At 46.7% G+C, this 22,582-nt stretch overlaps 1 protein-coding gene across 3 annotated transcripts in view; it reads left to right on the top strand.

Annotated features, from left to right (window-relative positions):
• The first annotated feature begins 18,510 nt into the window (after nucleotides 1-18,510).
• The window catches only part of FGF13 (fibroblast growth factor 13), a 336,182-nt gene continuing 332,110 nt past the window's right edge, over nucleotides 18,511-22,582 (top strand). For 2 of the 3 annotated variants that reach the window (XM_034781122.1, XM_034781118.1), the window contains exons 1-2: nucleotides 18,511-18,810; nucleotides 22,279-22,525. In XM_034781122.1, coding sequence (XP_034637013.1) covers nucleotides 22,477-22,525 — 49 coding nt within the window. In that variant the 5' untranslated portion in view covers nucleotides 18,511-18,810; nucleotides 22,279-22,476. Of the gene's footprint in view, nucleotides 18,811-19,154; nucleotides 19,173-22,278; nucleotides 22,526-22,582 lie in introns of those variants that run through there. The other variant, XM_034781119.1, reaches the window with a different exon arrangement.

Here is a 22,582-nt window from a genome sequence, read left to right as displayed (position 1 = left end):
GATCTGTGGCCAGTGGGAGCTGCGATCAGCTGGACCTGCGGACGGGGCAGGTAAACAAACCGGCCCGGCCTGCCAGGAGTTTTCCCTACACAAGCAGCAACCCCTGTTTGAGAAACCCTGATGTAGCTTTCTTGGTGATCTCCCATGCCTCAGTACATTTTTGTACTTTGGTGACCTTCCTGTGCTCTTAGAAACTTAGCCAGTGACAGTGAGTTAAAAGTCAGCAAACATTTATGCTGTAAGAAATCTGCCCCTGGCAGGGATCAAAGCTATGTCCTAACATTTCTGAGGGGAAGAGAAAAACCCAGTGCATCAACCCTGAAAATTTAAGGGGACAGAGCCCTGTCTCATAGAACCATAGAAATGTAGGGCTGGGAGGGACTTCAAGAACTCATCAAGTCAGTCACCTGTGATGAGGCAGGACCAAGTAAACCTAGACCATTGCTGACAGGGCTTTGTCCAACCCGTTGGTGTTTGCTGCCTGTATGAAAGAACTTAGAATGAAAAAACTTCTGATTCTCAGAGGTGCTGAGCAACTGAAGTCAGCAAGAACAGTGGTCACGCCACATCTCTGAAAATCAGACACTGTCAAGAGCTATTGTTTTCTATAAAACTAGACAATACCTTTCTTTTCCCTTCTAGCTCTGCAGCTCTTCTCACATGAACTCAACCAGCTTGCAAAAATATTGTATGCCAGAAACAGAAAACCTTATTCCTTTTAGGGGAAACACCACCCTGATCTCAGTAAATCGAGATCTCTGTATTTGCACCAAATTTGTTTTAAAAGAAGAAAATAAGTTTTATTCACACTATCACATTTCCCCCTTGTATTACCAATGAATTGTGCTGAAGAGTACATTAGCAATATTCTCCATTTATAATAAAATCACATATTGACATATAAGGGCTACAAGATTTTGTACAAAACAGTGCACTAAATAAACCTGTAAAGGTATTCATATTTAAATACAATGGGCCAAATTCATCTCTGCTGTAAAAGCTGCTGACTTCAATAGGGCTTACACCCGAGATGGATTTTCCCCACTGAGTATCACCAAAAACTGTGATTGTTGCCTCAAGATGATACTGAGGCGAGGCTTCAGTAACTGCTGTGGTTACTGACACCTTCACTTACACTGAATATTTTTCAGGAAAGCGTTCCGGCCTTGTGTTCAAAAACCTGGGCAGCAGAGGACAGCTGGAATGCACTGTGAGGCGTGGCTGGTTGTGGAGCCATCTGTCAGTTGCAGGGCAGCACGCTGCATTTGGAAGGCTGCTTAGCACGTAGCAGGATGCCGTTTGCTGGGGCTTTTTGTTTGCTTGTTTTACAGGAGCAACGTAGCTACAATCTGTGTTCTCTTGCATGTGCTATTGCCTGCAGCATATGTGCTGTCGCAGCTGGTACTGTTACATATGGTCTAGCATGTAAGCACTGCGCAGTCTTTGAAGAAATATTGTAGTGTGTGTTCTGTAATGTCATTCCTATTTTAGGGAAGCTGTAGCAAGCAGCAAGAGTATATGCTCTCTGCCCTGTTCTCTTTAACTAGAGTCAGTTCTTAGGGCAGAGCTGCTCCCAGGGAATTGGGCATATTTGTGTTTGGGCTGAGATCCCTAAAGGAAGAGACTGCCTGCATGCCATTTGTGACCACCTCTGCTCCGGGACTGGTGCATATAGTTACACTAAGAAAATGCCCAGACTTTGTGTCACTGATTTTAAACTCCGACAGGAAACCGACCTGCAAGGCCCAAACATGTGCTACCAAATTGGCAGACGGGTGACAGTATTCATTGGTTGTTGGCTTACCTCCACCCCTGTTACCCTTCTGGGGCAGTGGGCACATAATCTGAAGGCATTGGCTAGGCACATTTGTTAGCATACTCTTGTGTGCCATGGCTGAATTACCTCTAGATATCTGCATTGTGGATATTATTGCCTGTGTGCAGTTTGTTGGCTGGTTATCCATTTTTGGTGGCCTGTGCCTTGACAGGATTTAGCCCCAGTACGCCACTCGCAGTGTTCGTTCTCTGCACAGTAGAAAGATAGATTTTCTTAGATTTTCTCATGGAAAGAAAACACTGACATTCATTATTAAAGAACTCCTGTTTCCAGGAAAGATCAGCAGAGTTGAGTTTTGAAATCCTAATCATTCCAGTTCCATGTGTTCCCTTCGTAACAACGTTACTGGAAAGTCAAGCGAATGCATCTCGAAACTTCTAACCCTGCCCCGTTTAAAACAAAAGAATTCATGCCAGGCACTGGACTGATAGCCTTGGAGACTGAAGCCGTCTCTGAACAGGACAAGTACAACACCACTTCAAACTTCCCCATCAACGGGCCTCAATCCATGCCATGTGGAACCACCTCTAGGCAGCAGGGGTTAGCTCAATCTTATAGCTTCAGTGCTCTACTGAGACTTCTGACTGTTGTGAAGGGATTGACTCACCGCTACAGCCTCCTTGTAACTAGGCATGGCATAGCAGCTCTCTCCCCATTGGGTGTCTTCTGGCTGCTCCATCTGTGTGGTGGCCTGCCTCTCCCTGGGACTTGGCCCTCCAGCCAAGTCACTTTAAGTCTGTCCCCTTCCAAGATAGTCCAGGAACAAAATGCAAGAAGAATAACACAGATCTAGAAGGGAATGACTCGCTCTTAGGGTGCATCAGAATCTGGCCCCCTGTTCCCTTCCTCTGGGAAGTTCCTGCCTTCAGTCAGCCCTTTCCTTAGGAGCTAAAGGTCTGTTCTCTTCACTGGTCTGCCAACAAGTGAGCCCCTCTGCTCCCCTTTTTAGCTCCTCTTCATGCCCTGCCTGAGCTCAAAGCATCTCCTTAGCCCCTTGTTTTCCAGTGTGGGGGTTTGTATGCCCCACTCACACTGTTCCTTATATGCTCCTTTTCCCCCACAGAAAGCAATGCATAGTAGTGATTTCACTTCTAGTTTATAATTTGAACTACCAAGGAATTTTCTTCCATCTGCTCCAATCCACTAGGGAGCAACGATATTTCTCCAGCTGGCATCATTCAGTGTGTGTTTTCCCCCTCCCCACCCTCCACCTTTGGTGTAATACTCAGAAACATCAGCACTCATGTTATCACGAGATTATGAGTGTCATTTCTTATCGCCTCAGCTGACAATTTATGCCACCAGTGCACATAGAATAGAACAATTTCATGGACAAGATATGGAATCCTCTTGTTTAATTAGAAAAGTCTCATTTCAGAGTATGATGGGTACTTTGGTGCCTAGGACAATCTGTCAGAAACACTATAAGATAAAGTACCATATAATAAACTAAACTGATGCTTTCTTGAGATGGGATTCTTGCCTTCTATAGGCTTTTCAGTGGTTTCTGGTCAAGCATTTGTTGGAACCACTAATGAAATCAATCATTTTGCTATAATCCCCGGTATAAAAGGATATATATCCATCTGGTAATGACTTTTTTTTAAAACTTCATCTTCTTGTTACAGGACTAGTTAACTTTTTTTTTCTTAGACTAGAATCTGTATGTCTGCCTTGATTTAGGATTTGTGTTATTTTTCTTTTCATGTAAAATGACTGCAGATAAGATTTTTTTCTCCAAAATTATTTCTGAGATTTGCATTATTGCTTTAGTTATAATGAGACAATGATAATGGTACTTAGCACATAGTCAAAGCTCTTTGGGGAAAAAAATAATTAGTAATGATGTTGGTGATTTCCGCCTACTGCAACAAGACATGTTACAATAGTTATTGAAAAATACAATACTGCAAAACATAAGGATGAATCTTCAGATCCTTTCAGTTATTACTCAGGCAAACACTCATTCATTTTAGAGGCCATACACCTGACTAAAGGCTATAGGATTAGGACTATAAAGAATAGGTTGCACCATTTACGCTCTGACATTTGAACCTTTGTTAGCTCCTTTGTACTGCGTTGGCATGTAAATAACGTAAGTGCTACCCTTTTCACTTGGATGCACTCTCTAATGAAATCATGAGTCAGGATTAGAAATCTCTCAAACAATTATTTCCAGACTCACAAAGGTAAGGATGACAATGCTGTGGGAGTCATCACTTAAAGGGCATCTGGATTGAAATTGGATGTTTTTCACAATGCACATGATGGTTCAGTTTATATTGTGAAATCGGTGTTGATCTCTTTTAAAGCAGGGAGTACCTATAGGAGATTGCCCTCATGCTTCCCAGAGTGATCTCATAATTCTCTCTTACACTCAACAAGCATTCACACCAGGACTGGCTTGGATGATGTGCCTTACTTGGACACTCTGCATGGATCAGTTCCTATTTCTCACTGAGTTTAAAGGCCCTGACCCTGCAAATGGATTTCTGCAGGTGGACCCTTACTCCAGTGCGGAGTCTTGCTGAGGTCAGTGGAGCTCCATGCAGGCACAAGGGGTCTGCCTGTGTAGCTGCAATTGCAGGATTCATCAGCCTCACTGAAGCTCTGGGTGGCATTCAAATCTCTCTCTCTCTCTCTCATATATTGGAGAGAGTCACCCCCTCCCTTTCTTTCAAAAATCCTGCAAGGATGAAATGAAATAGATCATCAGGGAGGTGCTTATGGTCATGAGAACATTGCTGCAGGCATGCCTCTGATATAGCTACAAATGTTGCAAATAGCTTTGCAAGCTCTGATATAGGTTGATGGCCACAGGCATGACAATGAGTTGCTCCTTGGGGCTCCAGGTATGGGGCATACCACGCAAAGTCCGGGCCACAGTTGAGGACCTGTCCTTTGAGGGGATGGAGCTCTTCAACCAGAGGACCGATGAACCACTCCATTCCCTCAAGGACTCAAAAGTTCCACTAAGGTCCCTGGGGATTTACACAGACTGCAGGAAGCTCTACAGATATGAACCCCATCGCAGGCAGAGGAGGACATCCCAGTTCCCAGGCCAATAGACAAAATACCAACAGAGAGAAATCCAGATACTTCAGGGGGTATCTGTCTTTTGCCCTTTTAATCAACCCGGTGACCTCTCAGAGACAGCAGATTTGATGGTTGATTTGAAGTGTTGGCTCCAGTGTGGCTCTTAATTCAAATCCTGTCCCCACCTTTGGGAACCATGTTACATCATTGCACTGGGACTGGGCAGCTATCACAGCAAACAAATAGGCATTGGACATCCTTGCCCCAGGCTACCCTATATATTTCCATTCATCACCCCCTACCTACCCTGGCCCTTGTCAGGGACCCTTCCTACGAGACCCTGTTACAGACAGAAGTGGCTTTGTGTAGGAGCTGTAGAAGAGGACTTAGAGGGGAAGAGGCTTCTACTCAGATTCACAGTGGGGCCCAATCATTATCAGTACAAAGTGCTGCCATTGGGTCTCTCCACCCATGAGAATCTTCACAAAGTGTCCTGCTGAGGTAGTGGCCCATCTCAGAGAATGATGGGCATTCACATCTGTCCTCATCTGGATGACTGATTTGATGTTGGGCTTCCTAGTAAACTATGCAAGTTGTCTTTTTATCTCACCACAGACAACAGGGTTCACATCGAAGTCCTGGAGCTTGGAGCCATCAGGATAGTCTGCATGGCTTTCCTACGGTTTTTCAAAACTCCACAGTGCAGATCCTAATGGATAACACCTCTGTGATGCACTATGCAAACAAGTAAGGAGGTGCAGGCTTGTCTCCCTTCTGTCTGGAAGCCATCAAGTGCTGGCCATGGTGCTACCAGCTCGGGATAACCCTGTGGCTCATTATCTCCTTGGTGTCAGCAACAACCTAGCAGACTTCTGAGAAGACAGTGAGTTACTACTCAGGAGTGGTCGCTACAGACATCCATCACAGAGCAGCTATTCCTGCCTTGGGGGACCCCCACGAAAGACTTGTTCATCACCAACTACTATGCAAAGTGCCAAAACTTTCCTTCCAGGGAAGGGGCGGGGAGAGAGGAGGTGAGCCCGAGGTTGTTACTGGACACCTTCCTCCTTTAATGATTTTAAGGCCTTTTATGTGACTTTCTACTGGTTCCCAGGGTGATTTCCAGACCAAGAGACAGTCATGATGATTTTCGTAGCTCCACACTGACTGAGACAGTTCTTGCTGATGGACCTGCTATAGATGTCTGTTCAACCTCTAGTCCAAGGCCCAGACCTGAACTCACTGAACCTGATGGTAAGGCTGTTGGGTGTCTGAGCACCATGGACAGAGACGCCTGCATCCAGCAGATCCAGGAAATTTTGAAGTAGAGTAGGAAAACATCCACATGGAAGAGGTTCTCAACATGGGCAGCTCACCACTGTCTGGCCCCGGTCCTGGTCTTGATATTGAAGAATCTTTACTACTTATTGAACTTAAAACCAGCCCGCCTTTCATCCAGCTCTATTTAAAGTCCACCTCACAGCAATCTCATCTTGGCATGTGCCTGTGCAGTCGTATTCAGTCTTTTCTCACCTGAATGGTATTGAAGTTTCTTAAAGGGCTACTGCATACTCATGGGACAAAGAACCTACTCCTGCCTGGGACATCAGCATAGTCCTCCTGGAGGCTTCATTCAAGCCTCTCTCAGAATGTCCCTTACCCCACCTCACTCTGCGGACAGACTTCCTAGCAGCTATTGCTTCAGTCAGAAGAGCACTTGTGGCCAAATCTCACTCTCTGACATTCCATAGGGACAAGACGCTCACCTGAAGTTCATTCCTAAAGTGGTCCCAGAATATCCTCTAAACTAATCCATCAGCCTGCCTGTCTTGTTCCCAGAGCCTCACTCAGCGGTGGGAGAAAAGAAATTTCAACCACTAGATGTATTCAGGACTTTGGATTGGTCCTGCCAGTGGAATAAAGCATTCAGACTGTCGTCTGTCTATTTCTAGCCACCGCCAGGCATTCTAAAGGTCAGGTCATCTTTTCACAGAGAATAGCTACCAGCTATTACCACTGTTACCAGCTGGCTGGAATATCTTTTTCCACCAAACATCAATGCTCATCACTCCACTACGGTGCAAGGAACATCCTCTGCCTGCTTCAGAAATATGCTGATATCAGAAATCTGTAACCCACTGACTTTGTCAAATGTTATGCCTTGGACTTAGCTGCTAGGTCGGCTGCCAAGTTTGGGAGAGCAGTTCTACAATCGCGGTTTGACCAATGCAACTGAAGCTCCTCATTTCCCACCACCCTAAGAGGATGCTGCCTGGGATCCACACTGACACATGCTCCAAGGACAGAACAATTATGCAGCTGACAGTAACTGCAGTTCTTTGAGCTGTTGTAATCAGTGTGGGTCCACGACCTGCCCTCCATCCTGGCTTTTGGGAGTCCCCAGCTACCACAGACTTTGAATTGGGAACTAAGGGAGGGTCGCAGCTGCGCTGTCCTTTATGCCCTCATAGGAGCAAGAGGAGGCAGTGGTTGCTGTTCAAAAGACTCCAATCTGCATGCGCATCTCCATTAAATCCCCACTGACAACACCTTGGAGAACCAGAGTAGGGTGAGTCATTGTTCTTTCTCATTACAGGGTCTTAGACGTGCAGTCAATGCACTGACTGTACCTCTCATTAATGCCACTGGGATATATGTGTGTGAAGAATATACAGTACATTGTGGTGTGTTGAATTCCATGCTACTTGCTAATTCGATTCCTTTCATCTGCCAAGATTCCCTTTAGAAAGCTGTAAAATGTTTTTTGACCATAGCATCTTTGACTCTTCTATCTATGAATCTGTGTTGCTTCAGAATGATTGAAGCGGATTAGATCAGGTTATTATTGGTTTTTTTGTACATTGTTCAAAAATCCTAACAAAATCTCTATATACATAAAATTGTATGTATATAGAGATTTTGTTAGGATTTTTGAACAATGTACAAAAAACCTATGTGTGTGTGCGTGCGCACACACACACACAAGCAATGTTTTAAAAAAAAGATATGATCACACAGTAATTCTCCACAATTTCTTTCATCTCTCCCTTTTATAAAGAAGCCTAGGAGTGTACCACATTAAGGAGTGTTGTGAAATGAGTCCATAAATATAAATAGCTAGAGAGCATGAAGCTCTTTCGAGATGTCTTGCACTTCCCACAAATCACTTGTGCGCATTCTGGTTCTGATTGCTGCCATTGTTTGTGCTAAGCTTCCTCCTCCTCCCATAATCCTCCTATTTAAATGAATAGAATGTTTTGCATATGGCGAGGCTTTCTGGCATGTAAACGGCTGCCAAGTATTTTGTGGATATGACACCATGTGTGACTGCAGACAGTAGGAAAATAGAAGCTTGGATGGGCATTGTAGTTCAAGCTGAAAGGATGCAAAGCTTTCAAAAGTGACCCAAAGTCACATAGTTCTACTATTCTTTTCTCCCCTCCTTTAGGCACCAGTTTCTGAACATAATCATTCTGGATCATTGTTTGGATCTGACAGGAGTATTTGGATTTTGGGGTATCGGAGGCTGTAGGGCTTTCATTTTAGTACCGACTTTCTCTTTTTGCTTTGCTTTTTATCTCAGCCTGCTTTAGGGGCTGTCTCAGTAGCCCTGTTCAAATGACACTAGAACATTTATTACTGATTGCAAATACTCCCTTATCTATCCTTTTATATTAAGGTCAGAATACCACCATTATCAGCTCTACGCCAGCGACAGAGCATACCTGGGCCAATTTAATCAATCCCCAGTGTAACTCCTCTGACTTCAGTGGCCTTATAACATGGATAAATTTGGCCCAGAGCTGATACAGTTGTTTCATGCTGCAGCCAAATTCTCTTCTGACATATTCCCCGTGTATCAGGACAGAATGTACTTCCCAGTGCTTCTCCCTCTGAAGTCAGCCACTCCCATTAATGTAAACAAGAGCAGGACTGACTCCAGAATGTCCTGGATAAGGCAAACCACTCTCAGACTGAGAATGCTGGTATGAGACTGAAGTTTTGCTTAACAGCAGCCATTCTGTACAAAACAATGATCAGAACAGATCGCTAGAGTTCTCTGATGTTCAGTACGTGTACTGAAAATGTTAGGCCTTTCAAACACTTCTACAATTGGCTGTTACAGAGGAATCCACTATTAAATGAGGAGCTGCAGAGATGTTAAACACTAGAGTTAATGCTTTCCTTTTATTTCATTCACACTGTGCTACACTTACATGGTGTAGTACCTTACTCAGTGAGTAGTTCCATTGAAATCAGTGACTAATGGCAGAGTAAGGTACTACTCCATGTGAATACGGGTGGCAGAATATGGCCTTAATTAACCAAACACACACACAAAATATATCCAATTACTCATCACAACTACATGTGGAATCTCTTTGCACTTCTTTCTTTAAAGGGCCAGCAATGCATTTTATTGAATTATTTGGACAGTATAAGATAAAGGCTTCTGGCTTGTGCAGTCACATACAGGCTTCTCTGACTCTGAATTCCTGTTTCCTCTTTATTTGCCTTTGCTGGCCATGTGAGTGTGAATTTTCCATGTAGCCAATAGTAGCCTGCAGCATGTTACCCTTTTCAACTCAGACTTTTTCCTTTTGAAATAAAAATGTCTCCTTTCATAAATCTCTTCCATAATTCAGGGTTTATTGGTGTGTCTTCATATTTTGGGGAAAAAATGCAACAATACTGCCAACTGGCTGAAAACCCTTCCATAATAGTATTGTTTTGGCCCAGGACTGTATTAACACAGTGTGCAATCTCTATGCCTGCAGGAGGGAAGTTGTAATTTTCAAAGCTAACGATTTGTTTTCTTGCCAGATAGTTTACCCATTTCCTTTTACGTGGTGTTCCTGATGTCAATACATTGTAGGAGAGGACACAGCGGTAGTTCACTGTTTTATAACAAAAGTCACACGCTATTTAAAAAAAACTCGGGTGCAATTTTTTTCTGTCAATCCATGTGCTGATATTGAGTTGTAACGTCTCCCTCAGAGGCCTGAAAATAGATGGCACACGAGTGCTTAAAAATGGTTAATGTTGTAATGGGTGAATAGGGTTTAACAGTTAAATCAGGTGCTGGAATCCTACATATTTTACAGACTAAGAAAGACTGACTGATGAAGAGAAATCTCCACCCTTTTAAGTGGAGTTTTTGAAAGGCATGAAATATAAGGTGAGTATTTTCTACAGTCAAAATTATTTGCTATGGTCTGGCTGCTTAGAGTCTGTGGCCCATCAAGACAGTCTTAGGCATGCCAATGAGTCATCTGACAAGTCATATAAGGAGTTGGCGACACAGACTTTTCATTGGCCTATTCAGGAGAGGGAAGCTAACTGGTTGCTATTTAAATCGGCAGCAGAGCTGTCAATATGTCTGTGATGTTATTTAAGATGCCTCAGGGAGCCAGGAGTTTATAAATGATTCTTCTGCTTACCTCTGCTAATTTTGGATTTGACGTGTTTACACACAGAGCTTCTGTTTGTCTATATAGCTCCCCTTCTTAAAGGGCATGTAACCCTTTCCCTCTCAGGCACATAGCTAAGCCAAGTAGAGAGAAGGAAAGAAACAGCTCTGGGAATTAAAATGCAGAGATGGAGCAATCCAATTTGATGCACAAAAAGCCATGAGCAAGAGGACACACATATTGTGGTTTATAATGTTGCACCCTGACGGGAAGAGAGGAAATGAACAGCAGCCCCAATGGTCCACTTTGGAACTATTCCTATTAACACTGCCTTTGAACAACCCCTCTCCTCCCCCCAGTTTTACTCTTAAACATGGAGGGCATGTAATTAAAGACTGTATCATAATGTATATGCACAAAGGTGTCAAATTAAGGTTACACAGGCAACCTTAATAGTGGCATTTCCTCACTTGAGTGCTTGACTTTTTAAAGATTTTTGTGAGGAACAGAGATCAATAGACATAGAAGATGGAACCTGAACCCCTAAATTGGGACCTAATGGAGAACTACTGGCTATCACTTTTTTCTTCATTAACAAACACCAGTACTAAAAATATGGCCTTCTTCTCCCCAGTGCTACACAGATGATAGAAGCAAGAAGAGAACATGAGTTGTTCTCAAATAAAAACGTGTGGACTTGATTTTAAAAATTGCATGCAGTTGCTGTGATTTTTTTCATGCAAATTGGGTACTTGTACAAAGATAAGGGTATTCATAGCCATGAGCTTGCTAATGTAATGCTATAACTCTTACAGGTGTACTTTGCTATTTTCCCCCCACATTTCGCCATATGGTCTCTTAATTCTGCCATTGCTCTCTGCTTCAGTTTTCTGATGTTCAGGTTCTTCTACATTGAATTTTTTGGGGGGTAAAGCCATCTGCTGCTCTTTACTCTCTAACTATCCCAAAACACCTACCATCTGTTACCACCTAACATCTGGACAACCTAACATGGGAGGTTCTGTGGGGTCTGACTTTGTTAGCTGACTTCTGGTTTTCAGGCCCAGACAAGGAACTTTCCTTTAAGAACCTTGGCTCCAGAATGTGAATTTTCACTTCTCTTCTCCCTTCCTTCCCTGGCTTTCAAATACTTTTTCCTTCTAGCACCACAGTGCCTCCCTACATATCAATACACCTTGGCAGAGTCAAGCAGCAAAGCTTCTGTTTCAGGACTACTTCAAAACACTGGAAGTTTTAAGGCTTGACTGAGTAGCAGAAACAGTGCTAAGGGGAAAGCCCTTAGCCTTGCAAGACTACTGATTGTAGATAAAATGTTCTGTATTTCACATCTTAAAGGAGCAAAGATGGTCACACTGAGCTGTGCTTGTGACCTTGCATGAAGAGTATGGGACCACCGATCTCGCTTGTGACCTGCCCTAGGGATTGGACTGCCTTGGCTAGAATAAGAACCATTCCAAACTTCTGCCTACCATCTCTCAAAATGAACCTTTCATGAGATTTTGACACGGTTCACAAAACTTTCCCACTTACCTCTGCCAAAACCCAGTACCAACTTGTCATGGTTAATCCCCATCAAATCTTAAAAGAGGCAGAAAGGATTGTTTGTCTTTAGAGAAGGCAGCATCCTGACACCCTTTAAGCAAGGTTGCAGGTCAACACAAGCTACCAGGCCAAGTGTAGCTGGGCTTCATGCAGAATTCTGGATGCTTTTGTTTTCAGTTCAGGTGACTTTGTTTGGAGTGTTGGGATTAAAGGAAGTTTTAAAGGCACGTCGCGCTTCCCTTTCTTTTCTTCCCTTCCCTCCCTGCCCACATAGGCAATCACTCTTCATTTTGTAAGCTTTTAGCAAAGCTTACAAAGAAACAACACTAATCTTAAACTGTGTGCTCCAGGGGGAGAGGCGCTTGTCAGATCTACTGCACTCTCTCAGCATTGGCCACTGTGCAGAAAAATAGTCAAATGTCCAATATGCAGACACCAAGGGCTGTGCGAGATAAAGCTAATGTGAAAAGTGGTGCAGTAGCTGCAGCTACTAGATGGACATCTTTTATTGACCTTGCATTTGTTTACACTCATTTCTCTCCTGAGCAGGAAATAAAAGGAAATCGCTTGGGGTCTGGAGAGCAGAAACATCAGACTCCGAAAGGCTTACTAGGTAAAAGTCATGAAGTTTTGGTTGGTCATCTGCGTCTCAAGGCAAGTGCACCACTTGTATTTTGAACATTATGTCCTTGACTTCATGGCCCTTTAGCTAGGCCCCTCCTGCTAATGTCTGCCTTGGACTTGTTTACTACAGAGTGCCAGGAATCACTACTTTTAGGTCACTTCATACACCTCTACCCTGATATAATGCGACCCGATATAACACAAATTCAGATATAACGTGGTAAAGCAGCACTCCGGGGGGGGCAGGGCTGCAAACTCTGGCAGATCAAAGCAAGTTCGTTATAACGCGGTTTCACCTATAACGCGGTAAGATTTTTTGGCTCCCAAGGACAGCGTTAACTCAGGATAGAGGTGTAGGTTCTTAATTGGTTTCCCGGGCATCGACTGCAATGCAACCTCTCTATAAGGCATCCTAAAATGCTTGCAAGCCCTGTGTCTTTCCTCACTGTTTGGTATTCTGTCTTAGCGTGCAGGTGATGAACAGTGATCAGATGTACAGAAGCACTGGTGTCACTGTGGCATTGCTGTCACAAAGGAGGATGGGAATTTGGAAAGAAGGGATGGCACTTGCAATTCTACAGCTGCCCATCATAGTTTGGCATCTTTATTTTAGATAAACTGGCATCTAGGTAAGGAGAGTGGACCCATCCTTACACAAGAATTGGTAATCAAGCCGTCCTCTGTTAGAGGTGATGTGGGCAGGATTTTAAGACGGAAAAGTTACTAGGGAGGTCTGTTCAGAGTTTCTGTGCTTTAGTGAAAATCTGTGTAAATACTTTAGTTAAGTAGAGTTTTAAAAGCATAACACAATGACAACAGTATTAAATACTGCTTGTTAATCATTTCATAAATGCTCCATTCGCCCAATGAATTTTTCACCACCAGCATCCCACAAATGACTCTTTCACTATTTCTTTCCTGTCAGTGTTTAAGAACATAAGAAAGGCCATACTGGGTCAGAGCAAAGGTCCATCTAGCCCAGTATCCTGTCTACAGACAGTGGCCAATGCCAGGTGCCCCAGAGGGAATGAACAAAACAGGGAATCATAAAGAGATCCAGCCCCTATAGCCCATTCCCTGCTTCTGGCAAACAGAGGCTAGGGATGCCATTGATGGACCTTTCCTCCAGGAACTTATCTAGCTCTTTTTTGAACTCTGTTATAGTCTTGGCCTTCACAACATCCTCTGGCAAGGAGTTCCACAGGTTGACTGTGCGCTGGGTGAAAAAAAATACTTCCTTTCGTTTGTTTTAAATCTGCTGACTATTAACTTCATTTGGTGAGCCCTAGTTCTTGTGTTATGAGGAGTAAATAACACTTCCTTATTAACTTCCTCCACACCAGTCATGATTTTATAGGCATCATATCGCACCTTAGTCATCTCTTTTCCAAGCTGAAAAGTCCCAGTCTTATTAATCTCTCCTCATACGGCAGCTGTTCCATACCCTTAATCATTTTTGTTGATTTTCTGATTTCTCTTTTCTGAACCTTTTCCAGTTCCAATATACCTTGTTTTGAGATGGGACAACTACATCCCAGTATTCAAGATGTGGGCATACCACGGATTTATATAGAGGCAATATAATATTTTCTGTCTTAGCTATCCCTTTCTTAATTCCCAACATTCTGTTTGGTTTTTTTTGACTGCCACTGCACATTGAGTGGATGTTTCTATTTTCAAAAATGTTTTTGCATTACAAAAATAAACTGCATATCCCACTAAATCCAGGATCTAAAACAGGCCTCCTATGAAAGTGTTCCTCTTTAATACACCCGATACCAGTGAATGAAGTGACTTTTGGATTTTATACCCCTTTTTATAATAAGATCTCTCTGTATTAAATCACAACTGGGAAGCTTTCATTGTAAAGATTTTCACTTAAACACCAAGTTCATGTGATTCTTTCTTACAGAGAGAGCATAGTTGTATTTTGATAGTGACTAATCTAATTCATCAGCAGGGCTGGAGTATGGGTAAAAGACTTTGAGACATGTATAGAATTCAATTTTTAGATGTTCAGTAGTTTGTAAGACTTTGATCCCCAGCTCTAAGGACCCTTCTGCCTCCTCCCTCCAGACAGCCTTCTGCCCTCCTAGCTTAGAATTTCCTTTGCAACTCACCAACCTTAAAGTCTGAGTCCATGAGCTGGGTCACTACCCAGCCATCAGAGACACTCCATCTTCCAGGAACTGAACACCTTATGTAGCCTAGGGAAATAAACCCAAGTAGCAGCGTGGGAGCACAGAAGGCTTAGTATTCTTTAATTTAACCTGAAACTATTCATGTTAAATAGGGGAGAGATTCACTATGTACGTATGATCATTATCTATTATCACTATCTGCTAAGGGCTGCTCTATTGTTTACTTGACTGAACTATTTAGTGAAATTAAGCTGCAATCTCCATGCTACCTATTAGTTCGTACTCTATTTGCATACAGCAGTTGCTCGTTGGTAATCAAAAATATGAATATTTAGCACAGTAAACTGTCTGCCAAGGAAGGGGCCTTTGTGGATTGCTCGGGAATAGGAATGGTGAAGTAAACTGGGGATCAAATTAAACCTTGTAGTGAATACAAGGTGGATCTTTAAAAATGGATAGAGAATAGGACATATTTTGGCGAGGGTGTTGTGTTTACCAACTAGAGCAAACCATTCACAATCATCTCTTTTTAAGGGAATGATCTTAGGACAAAACTCACATTGACTCTAATGACACATTTCAATTATAGCAGCAGCATCATGACCTAACGCAAAAAGTGTGATGGATTTGTCTGGATGTGTTTTTACGGGTAGACTTCAGAAACAGTGGTAGTAAAACATTGGATATGGTGGACGGTCGCATACTTGCTTTGATCACAAAGTAATGAATACTCCCAGATCCCCATCTAAATGCAATAATGTCATGGGGAAAGGAAAGAGCAAATTAGAGAGACTTTATCTGGTTTGGAGTCTCAGATTTAGGGCCCAATCCTGCTCCAGCTGAAGTCAATGAGAGTTTTATTATGGAATTCAAAGGGAAAAGGCTCAGGACCATAATCGTGCCAGTTAATCTCATTTGCCTGAGGGCTTTAAGAGAGTGACTGTGGAGCTCAAGGGGATTAAAGAGGTGAAATCTGATTGCTTAAACACAAGTGCATCTAAGAAGAGAATTTTGAAGTGAGACTGATCCACAGGAACTGGAAAGAAAGTGTAGCTAGAGTTGTGTGTATCCTTCTTTTATCTAAAGATTTATTTAGGGATATATTGGAGGTAGGGAAATAGTAGCATGTCCTACTACTGCTAACTTCTAAACAGCACATCCTATTCTTGGTCTGTACTTGAATCCTGATGCTGATTCAGATTCAGAATGTGGTGTGCATGCACAGATGTGCTGTGAGACCCTATCATGACTTACCGTCTGCCTTAACTTGTGCACCCTTGTTATGTAGGAGATCCCACTAGATCATGGTGGGCCTTAGTCTTATGAACCTTAAGAAGGTGGATATCCAACATCAAACATCCATTGTTATTGGTTCACTTGCTGCCACCCCTAAACATGTTCCTGTTTTGAATACGCTGATTTGCATATTCTTATTGTGGAGGCTTCCTCTAATTATACAGCGTTCCCTACCTCTTGCCTTTTCCTGCTACTCCCACCCCCAAAATTTGAATTTGAATTTTGCTCCAAACATGAATGTTGGGACATATGCACGTCCTAGTCTATGACACTGTTTAGGAGAGCCACTCTAGGTGTGTGGGGTTTTTTTTTTTTTTTTTGTTTAAAGAGATCTTAATCCTTATTATTTGGAGATCTGTTTTTTGCTCTGTGCATGCAGTCAAGAAGACACACATTTCGTTATGCTTCTGTGTGACTTCTTGCTCAGATAGGCAGAGGATGCTATTTAGTATGAGGTCCAAACTCCACAGATACAATTTTGGTAACCAGACAAAAAAGCACATTTGCATCTGGGTGCAGGAGAACTGTGCATGTAAATAGCTACACATCAAGCAGAAGGTACCCTCTGCAATCTGCCACTTAGGCCTAGTTGACAGCTTTAGTGGTCAGAACCATGCAAAGTGGTTCTGAAAAGGCCAACATGAGCGTTGTGGTTTATTGGGCTTGGTGTTAAGTTCCTATATGTTTTGCATACAGAATGCTGTGTTTTCTTAACACTTTAATTAGCACTTTTCACATTTGCTCTCTCCATCTGAGAGTTCTCACTTGTTTTTAACAGAGGGTGATGTTCACTACTGGTGTAAGCTGGTATAGTTTCTTTTAAGTATATGGAGCTGGTTGCTTATTCCAGTTTGGCCTAGAGCCTGGAGGCCTCCTCCTGCAAACTCTAATTCCTATTATCAGTCCCATTAACTGCAAAGCAATGGGTCTACTTGCATGGTTGAAGACTGGTCAAATGAAAGGACTGGAGCCTGAAGTGCTCACAACCACAATGGGCCTCTTATTTTGGGTGCCTGACCTGACACTGAGATGTAGAGCGTCCACAACTCCACTTGGAATCCAGGGGAGATGCAGGTGCTCGGTACCTCTGGAAATTGGGTTTTAGATGTCTCATTGTGGTCAGCCATAAACTGAGACCCTCAAATTCACTGGTCATTTATCAAAACTCTGGCCTTTCTGGGCCATAGAAAATGGATTCTTGCACCTTTCCTCTTACTCAATGACCAAAGCTGGAGCAGAGAGAAATATAGTCAAGGGGACAGCCAGATCGGTGTTTGTTTTTCCCCTGTTACATTTCCATAGTCAGGGGTTTATAGAAGAGTGTCATGCTGACAGGCTGAAGCAAAAGCATCGTTCAGTTAGAAAACCCTGAACACCTTAAGTGTAAAAGCACGAGAGAGCTTATTGAGTCCCTGGAAAGCTGAGGCTGTCAGATCCAGTCTGTTTCCAAACCCAGTGAATTGAAATTATTACAGCCAAAGTCAACAGTACAAAAGGAAAAAAAAAAAAAAACTCCCTGGCTGAAGGGCTGGCAATTAATTTTGTGCTTAGTGTGTTTTTAAGGGGGGAAATCAGGTTACAAATGTTAACAGGAAAGTCAGTCTTGGTTTTGTCCTAACATTTGAGCCATCATCTAAAGGGGCCTGGTTCTCCTCTCATCTGCTTTGGTGTAAATCAGGCATTTGCAATGGCATTTCAGTGGTGGAAAAGAAAAGTCCAGCTCAGGGCTTTTTAGTGTTGAGTTTGTCCCATCCAGTGAGCCCATCTGCGGATAATCATTTCAGTACTCAGGGCTTATTTTATTTTATTTGGGGGAGGGCGGGGGAGAGGTGTTGACTTTTTGCCATCCCGGTTAACGGATCCGTAGAAACTCAGCCCATCAGAGGCACGGGAAACAAGCAGGCTCTTGCAGTTAGACCTGGTGAGGCAGCAATGGCTGCCTCGCAAGGAAAAAAAATAAATTCGAGTTGTTTTATGACACTCTCAACCAGCCCTGCGTCTAACCGCACTGCCCGGCGGCTCTAGTACCCCTGGCCTGGCGCGATCTTGCAGATGAAACGAAACACAGACACCCCCAGCAACAGCCCAGCGCTGCCCCCACCCAGGCGTAGCACGCAAAAGCGATCCGGCTGCAGCAGCCCCCCCCCCCCGTTCTCCCATGCAATCAGCAGCGCACGTGCATCCAGATGGGGTGGGGTCGGTAATCCCCCGGGAGAGCCGCTAGCCCCTCGCCATAGCGCCGGGATCTCAGCTAGGAGTGGACCATGCCAGAGCCTGCGCAACACCTGTTGGCAATTCCACCTCCTAACGTCACCCAGCCGATTGGGTTTCAGGCTGCGATTAAGGGACTGGCCTGCGCTGATTAACCCGTGCAGCGGGGCTCGGTAGCTCTCAGGGGGGAGAAGCCACCCTAGCCGCCGCGTGAGACAGACAGACAGCGGGAACTAAAGTTTTCCTCGCCCCATCTCCTCCACCTTCCTCCCCTCGGTGTGTTTTCTCGCGGGGCCCTGCCCCCAGCTGTCTTCTGCGCCGGGGGCGCGTTAGGAAGGCGCAGAACTTGGGGAGGAGCAATTCAGTGGCACTAAAAATAGCTGCACTTAGAGAGACCCTGTGACTTCCCACTCTCCAGGGCAGGCGGCCCGCGGGCTGCCTGTCGCTGATGACCCTTGAAATTGCAACTAGCATGCGTCTTCCCCCATCTCACTGCGCCCCCGAGGCTGGGCTCGGCTGAGGGGTCCGGACCCGACCTAGTGGAGTGGGGAGGGTGCCAAAAAGCGCGTGCTAAGGACAGGCTCGCGGATTCTCCCGTGTTGGGGGCTTGGCAAGGCGAGCTCGGCTAGTCGGTGGTGGGGTTGACTGTTGGTTCTCCCAGACAGGGCTTCGCAACACTCTCCAGCGTAAGGTAGGTGAAGTAAACCGCCCGAGCGAAACGTGAGAGCGAATCGATGCGTGTTGGCGAGCGGCGTGTAAACCGGAACAAAAGGCAGCGGCCAAAGCGATCTGTTGCATTATACTCCGCTAGAAATGACCATGGGGGACGCCTTCCCCTTCTTCTAAAGAGCTGCTCTGAACGGAGGCGAGGCCGTTTAATAGTTAATCGCTTCTCTGCTCTCCGCCTCCCGGGCATCTGTGGAATCATAACTCCTGGGACCCCAGTAGCTTCGCTTCTCGCTGGTTACACCTCGCAGCAGCCGACTGCTCCCAAGAGCAGATGCAATACTGTCCCTAATTAAGCCTAGGCTGGCGGAGGCTCTACAACCCAAGGTAAATTGGGGTGTGGGGGGGGGGGGAAGTTTCTGGGTGCGCCTTAGTCTCATTTCGGCCTGAAACACATCTTCCTGCCATGTTTCGTCTCTCCCTTGTAGTGGGGGGAGAAAGCAGGAATGGAGACCCTGCTGGAGTGAAAGAGTTACGCGCTGGGCGCCTGACATTACGCGCTGGTGTGTAGCTTGAAAAGGGACCCACGGATAACGGGTGCATGAAGTGGATTGCTAAAGTGTCCAAGCAGAAGGACTTTCAGTGCGTGTGGGGGAACGAACCGTTGGAAGGCGAACGCCTTGGGGTCTTCTGGTGGCGGATTCTCCTTCTGCTTCCTCTGTTGGGCACGTGAAACGGTTGGTCATGAAACTGGGCACCTACAGAAGTGGCCCGATTTCCAGAGGATCCCAATGCCTGTAGCCCCTATTCGGTTTCCCTGGGGATCGGGCCATTTGGCTGGGGATCTGGAGATACATTTTAGGTGCTTTAGGGATCCCAGTCTGAAGACTTTATACCTCTGAACGCCCTCTCTGTGGAGGGCTTGGGGGAAGATTTTTAAGAACCCCCGAGGAAGGCTGGCTAGTCTGGAGCTAGGATCTCCACTCTAAATATAGACTCCTCACCGTTTGAGTGTATTAAGTATTCAGACACCTAGTGTGCACAGGGCAGCGCTCTGATGATTTCTGCTATGGTGCGTAGCCCCTGTTTGTTGAGACCATGCCAGAAGTGGCACTTGCCAGGACCATGCCTAAGTGCGGGGTTTGGGTTTTTTGGATCACGTGTACAATGAAGTTGGAAATTTGCTACCCCGACCTCGCCAGAGTTGAGCGTTAGGTGGCCGTTTCGTGCTTCAGCTAAGCGCCAGGCGTATGATTTTTCGTACTGTGAAGGGTGACGCGAAGCAGAGAGAGACTACAGGATGTGATTGGGTAGGAAATGCATGACACGAGACTACAGCTCCCTAGTGCTTAACTGTCTGCATCTTCAACGTGCTGCGTGGCTTAACAACAACAACAAACACACACACACTGAAATAGCACCATCGAAATGAGTAGAACAGACCCAGCAGGTGACCTTTCCTAATGCACTTTCCAAACCAAGACTCCCAAGATCATGGTTCTTCCTGAAACCCTGGTTTAAACAACACAAAAGGGTCTGAAGGAGACGGAGAACAACCCCACCAGAGGCAGACAATAGATCCTATAACCTGCGCTCCTCATTCTAGCAAAACTCCCATTGTTTCGCCCGAGCCAGGACTGCAGCAGGGGGGCTTGGGAATGGGGTAGGTTTGTCGCAAAGGTAAGAGCAGCTGGTGCTGATGAGTTAGTGGCAGGTTGAAGAACTGCTGTGCTGTTTCTACAGCCGCGTTCAATCAACTCCCTGAGAGGAAGGGAAAGTTCAGAACCAAGGCTCTTGCGGCACGTAGGTAACCCAAACCTCTTATTTATGATCTGTCGTGAGTGCATGGACGTGTCTCTCTTTATATAGCACCCAGACGCGTAAGGCGCAAGGGGGACAGTACTTATTGCTCCATTGGGCGCCTTCAAAACAGCCAGGATCACAGAAGCAGGGAAACAGAGAGACCATCGCAGACTTGTAGAGGAAAACGGGCGGGCCGGTGTCAGCGTGAAAGAGGAGAGGGCCGGTAGATCGTCTGTCTGTGGCTACCCACCAGCCCGCATGCCCTGGAGCTAGTGTGATCCGTCTCAGAAATACCCGTGGGATGCAGCTAAGCGCGCGGGTGGTGCCCCGCACCACGCGGCTCCCGGTCACTCCGAGAGCTGCTCCTTTAGCACGCGGATCGGTGCAGAAAAACGCTCCCGCTGCTACTTGAAGGGTTTGCCACCTTTCAGACACCCCCCCCCCCCCGCAGCTGCTGTTGTTGTTCTGTTTGCCTGCAGCAACAGGGTCCCGCTCCTGCGTGATCCAGCCTCCCGGCCCCCACTCCTCACCCAGCGCTATCATTTCCCGGCTGCCTGGTTCGTATCCGCTGAACCGAATCGGTGTGTGCTTGGGGAGGGGAGGAGGAACTCCTCGCCTCCCGGCTGGGACCGAGCGAGGGCTCTGTGCTTTAGCTACATCCCCTTCCAAGGCAAGAGTTTGGCCCAGCCTTGTCACAACGACCCCGGAAAAATCCCCGGAGCGCCCGGCCCTGGGGCGGCTCACCCCCTGGTCTAGCAGGCGCTGGAAGTGCCTCTCTGTCTCCAGCCCCGTATGTCCCCGAGCCCGTTACCAGCCCGCTGTCTCTCTCCTCTTCGCCTGGGCACGCCTCGCCCCCTGCTCCGGGGCACGTCTCGGATAGCTCGCGGGGCTCGCTCGGGTCCCGCCAGGCTCGCCCGCAGCCCCAGCTCGGGCTCATCCCGGGGACCAGGCCAGGCGGCCCCAGCTGCGAGCTAAGCCGGCGGCGGGGGGTGTTCCCAGACCCCCTTCCTGCCCAGGATCGGTGCCCAGGTTTGGGGGGGGGGGGCAAGAGCCCCGGCCCCCCCGGCAGCTGGCAAGAGGCTGATGCTGGCAGAGTGGGGAGTAGTTGACGCTGACTGGGGCTACGGTGAATACAGAGCAGGGGGGGCGTTGTGTGCTTTGTCTGCTGGCGTGTCCACAAAGGCTCCGCTAGCTAGCGCCGGGGCCGGGTCCCCTTCCCGCAGGTGGGGGTGGGACGGGGCAGGATGACCCCCCATCCCCCGTTTCTAGCAGGAGGGTCTGGGCAGCAGCTCCCCCGTCCTTGCCAGCAGCCCCCACCCCTCCCGCCACCAGTCGCCTGCGGGGTCCCTGGGGCGCAGGGCAGCGGGGAAGGGGCTGCGGATCCCCTCCCTTCCCCCGGCAGGCAGCGACCCCGTTCCGCAGTGTGCCCGCCCCGGCCCCGCGGCTCCCTCCTTCCTCCAGAGGGGGGATGCGGCGAGCTCACCCTGCACCCATCACCCCCCCCTCCGGCAGCCCCCCCTTCCACTCCGGTCTGCTCCTCCCCCCCCCGTCCGGTCTGCTCCTCCCCCCCGCGCCCGGAGCCGGGGAGGGGGCAGCTCTGTGCAGCCGGCACAGTGGGGCGGAGGGACCGGGGGAGACTCTGCCCAGGCGTCCCCGTCACTCACCGCACCCCGTCTCCTCTCTTGTGCAGGCGGCGCAGCGGCGGGGAGACTCCGCACCGGCCGAGGAGGAGGAAGAGGAGAGAGTTGTTTTTTTTTCCCTCTAGGATCCCCCCCTTTTCCTCCCCCCTCGCCCCCCCTTCCCCCCGCCCCGCCGAGGTTTCTCTCTGGGTCCGGCCGGCCGGCAGCGCGAGTCTCCTGGGGGAATCTCTCCGAGCAAGCTGGGATCTATGAGCGGGAAGGTGATCAAGCCCAAAGAAGAGAAAGATGCTTCCAAGGGTAAGTCTGCCCGAGCCTGCTGCCTCGCATGACCCCGGCTTGCTCCATGCATCGTGC

Source organism: Trachemys scripta, chromosome 9 (assembly GCF_013100865.1).
Source record: "Trachemys scripta elegans isolate TJP31775 chromosome 9, CAS_Tse_1.0, whole genome shotgun sequence".
Lineage (NCBI taxonomy): Eukaryota > Metazoa > Chordata > Testudines > Emydidae > Trachemys > Trachemys scripta.
Note: the sequence above shows the minus strand (reverse complement) of the source record. Positions and strands in the feature narration are given on the sequence as shown.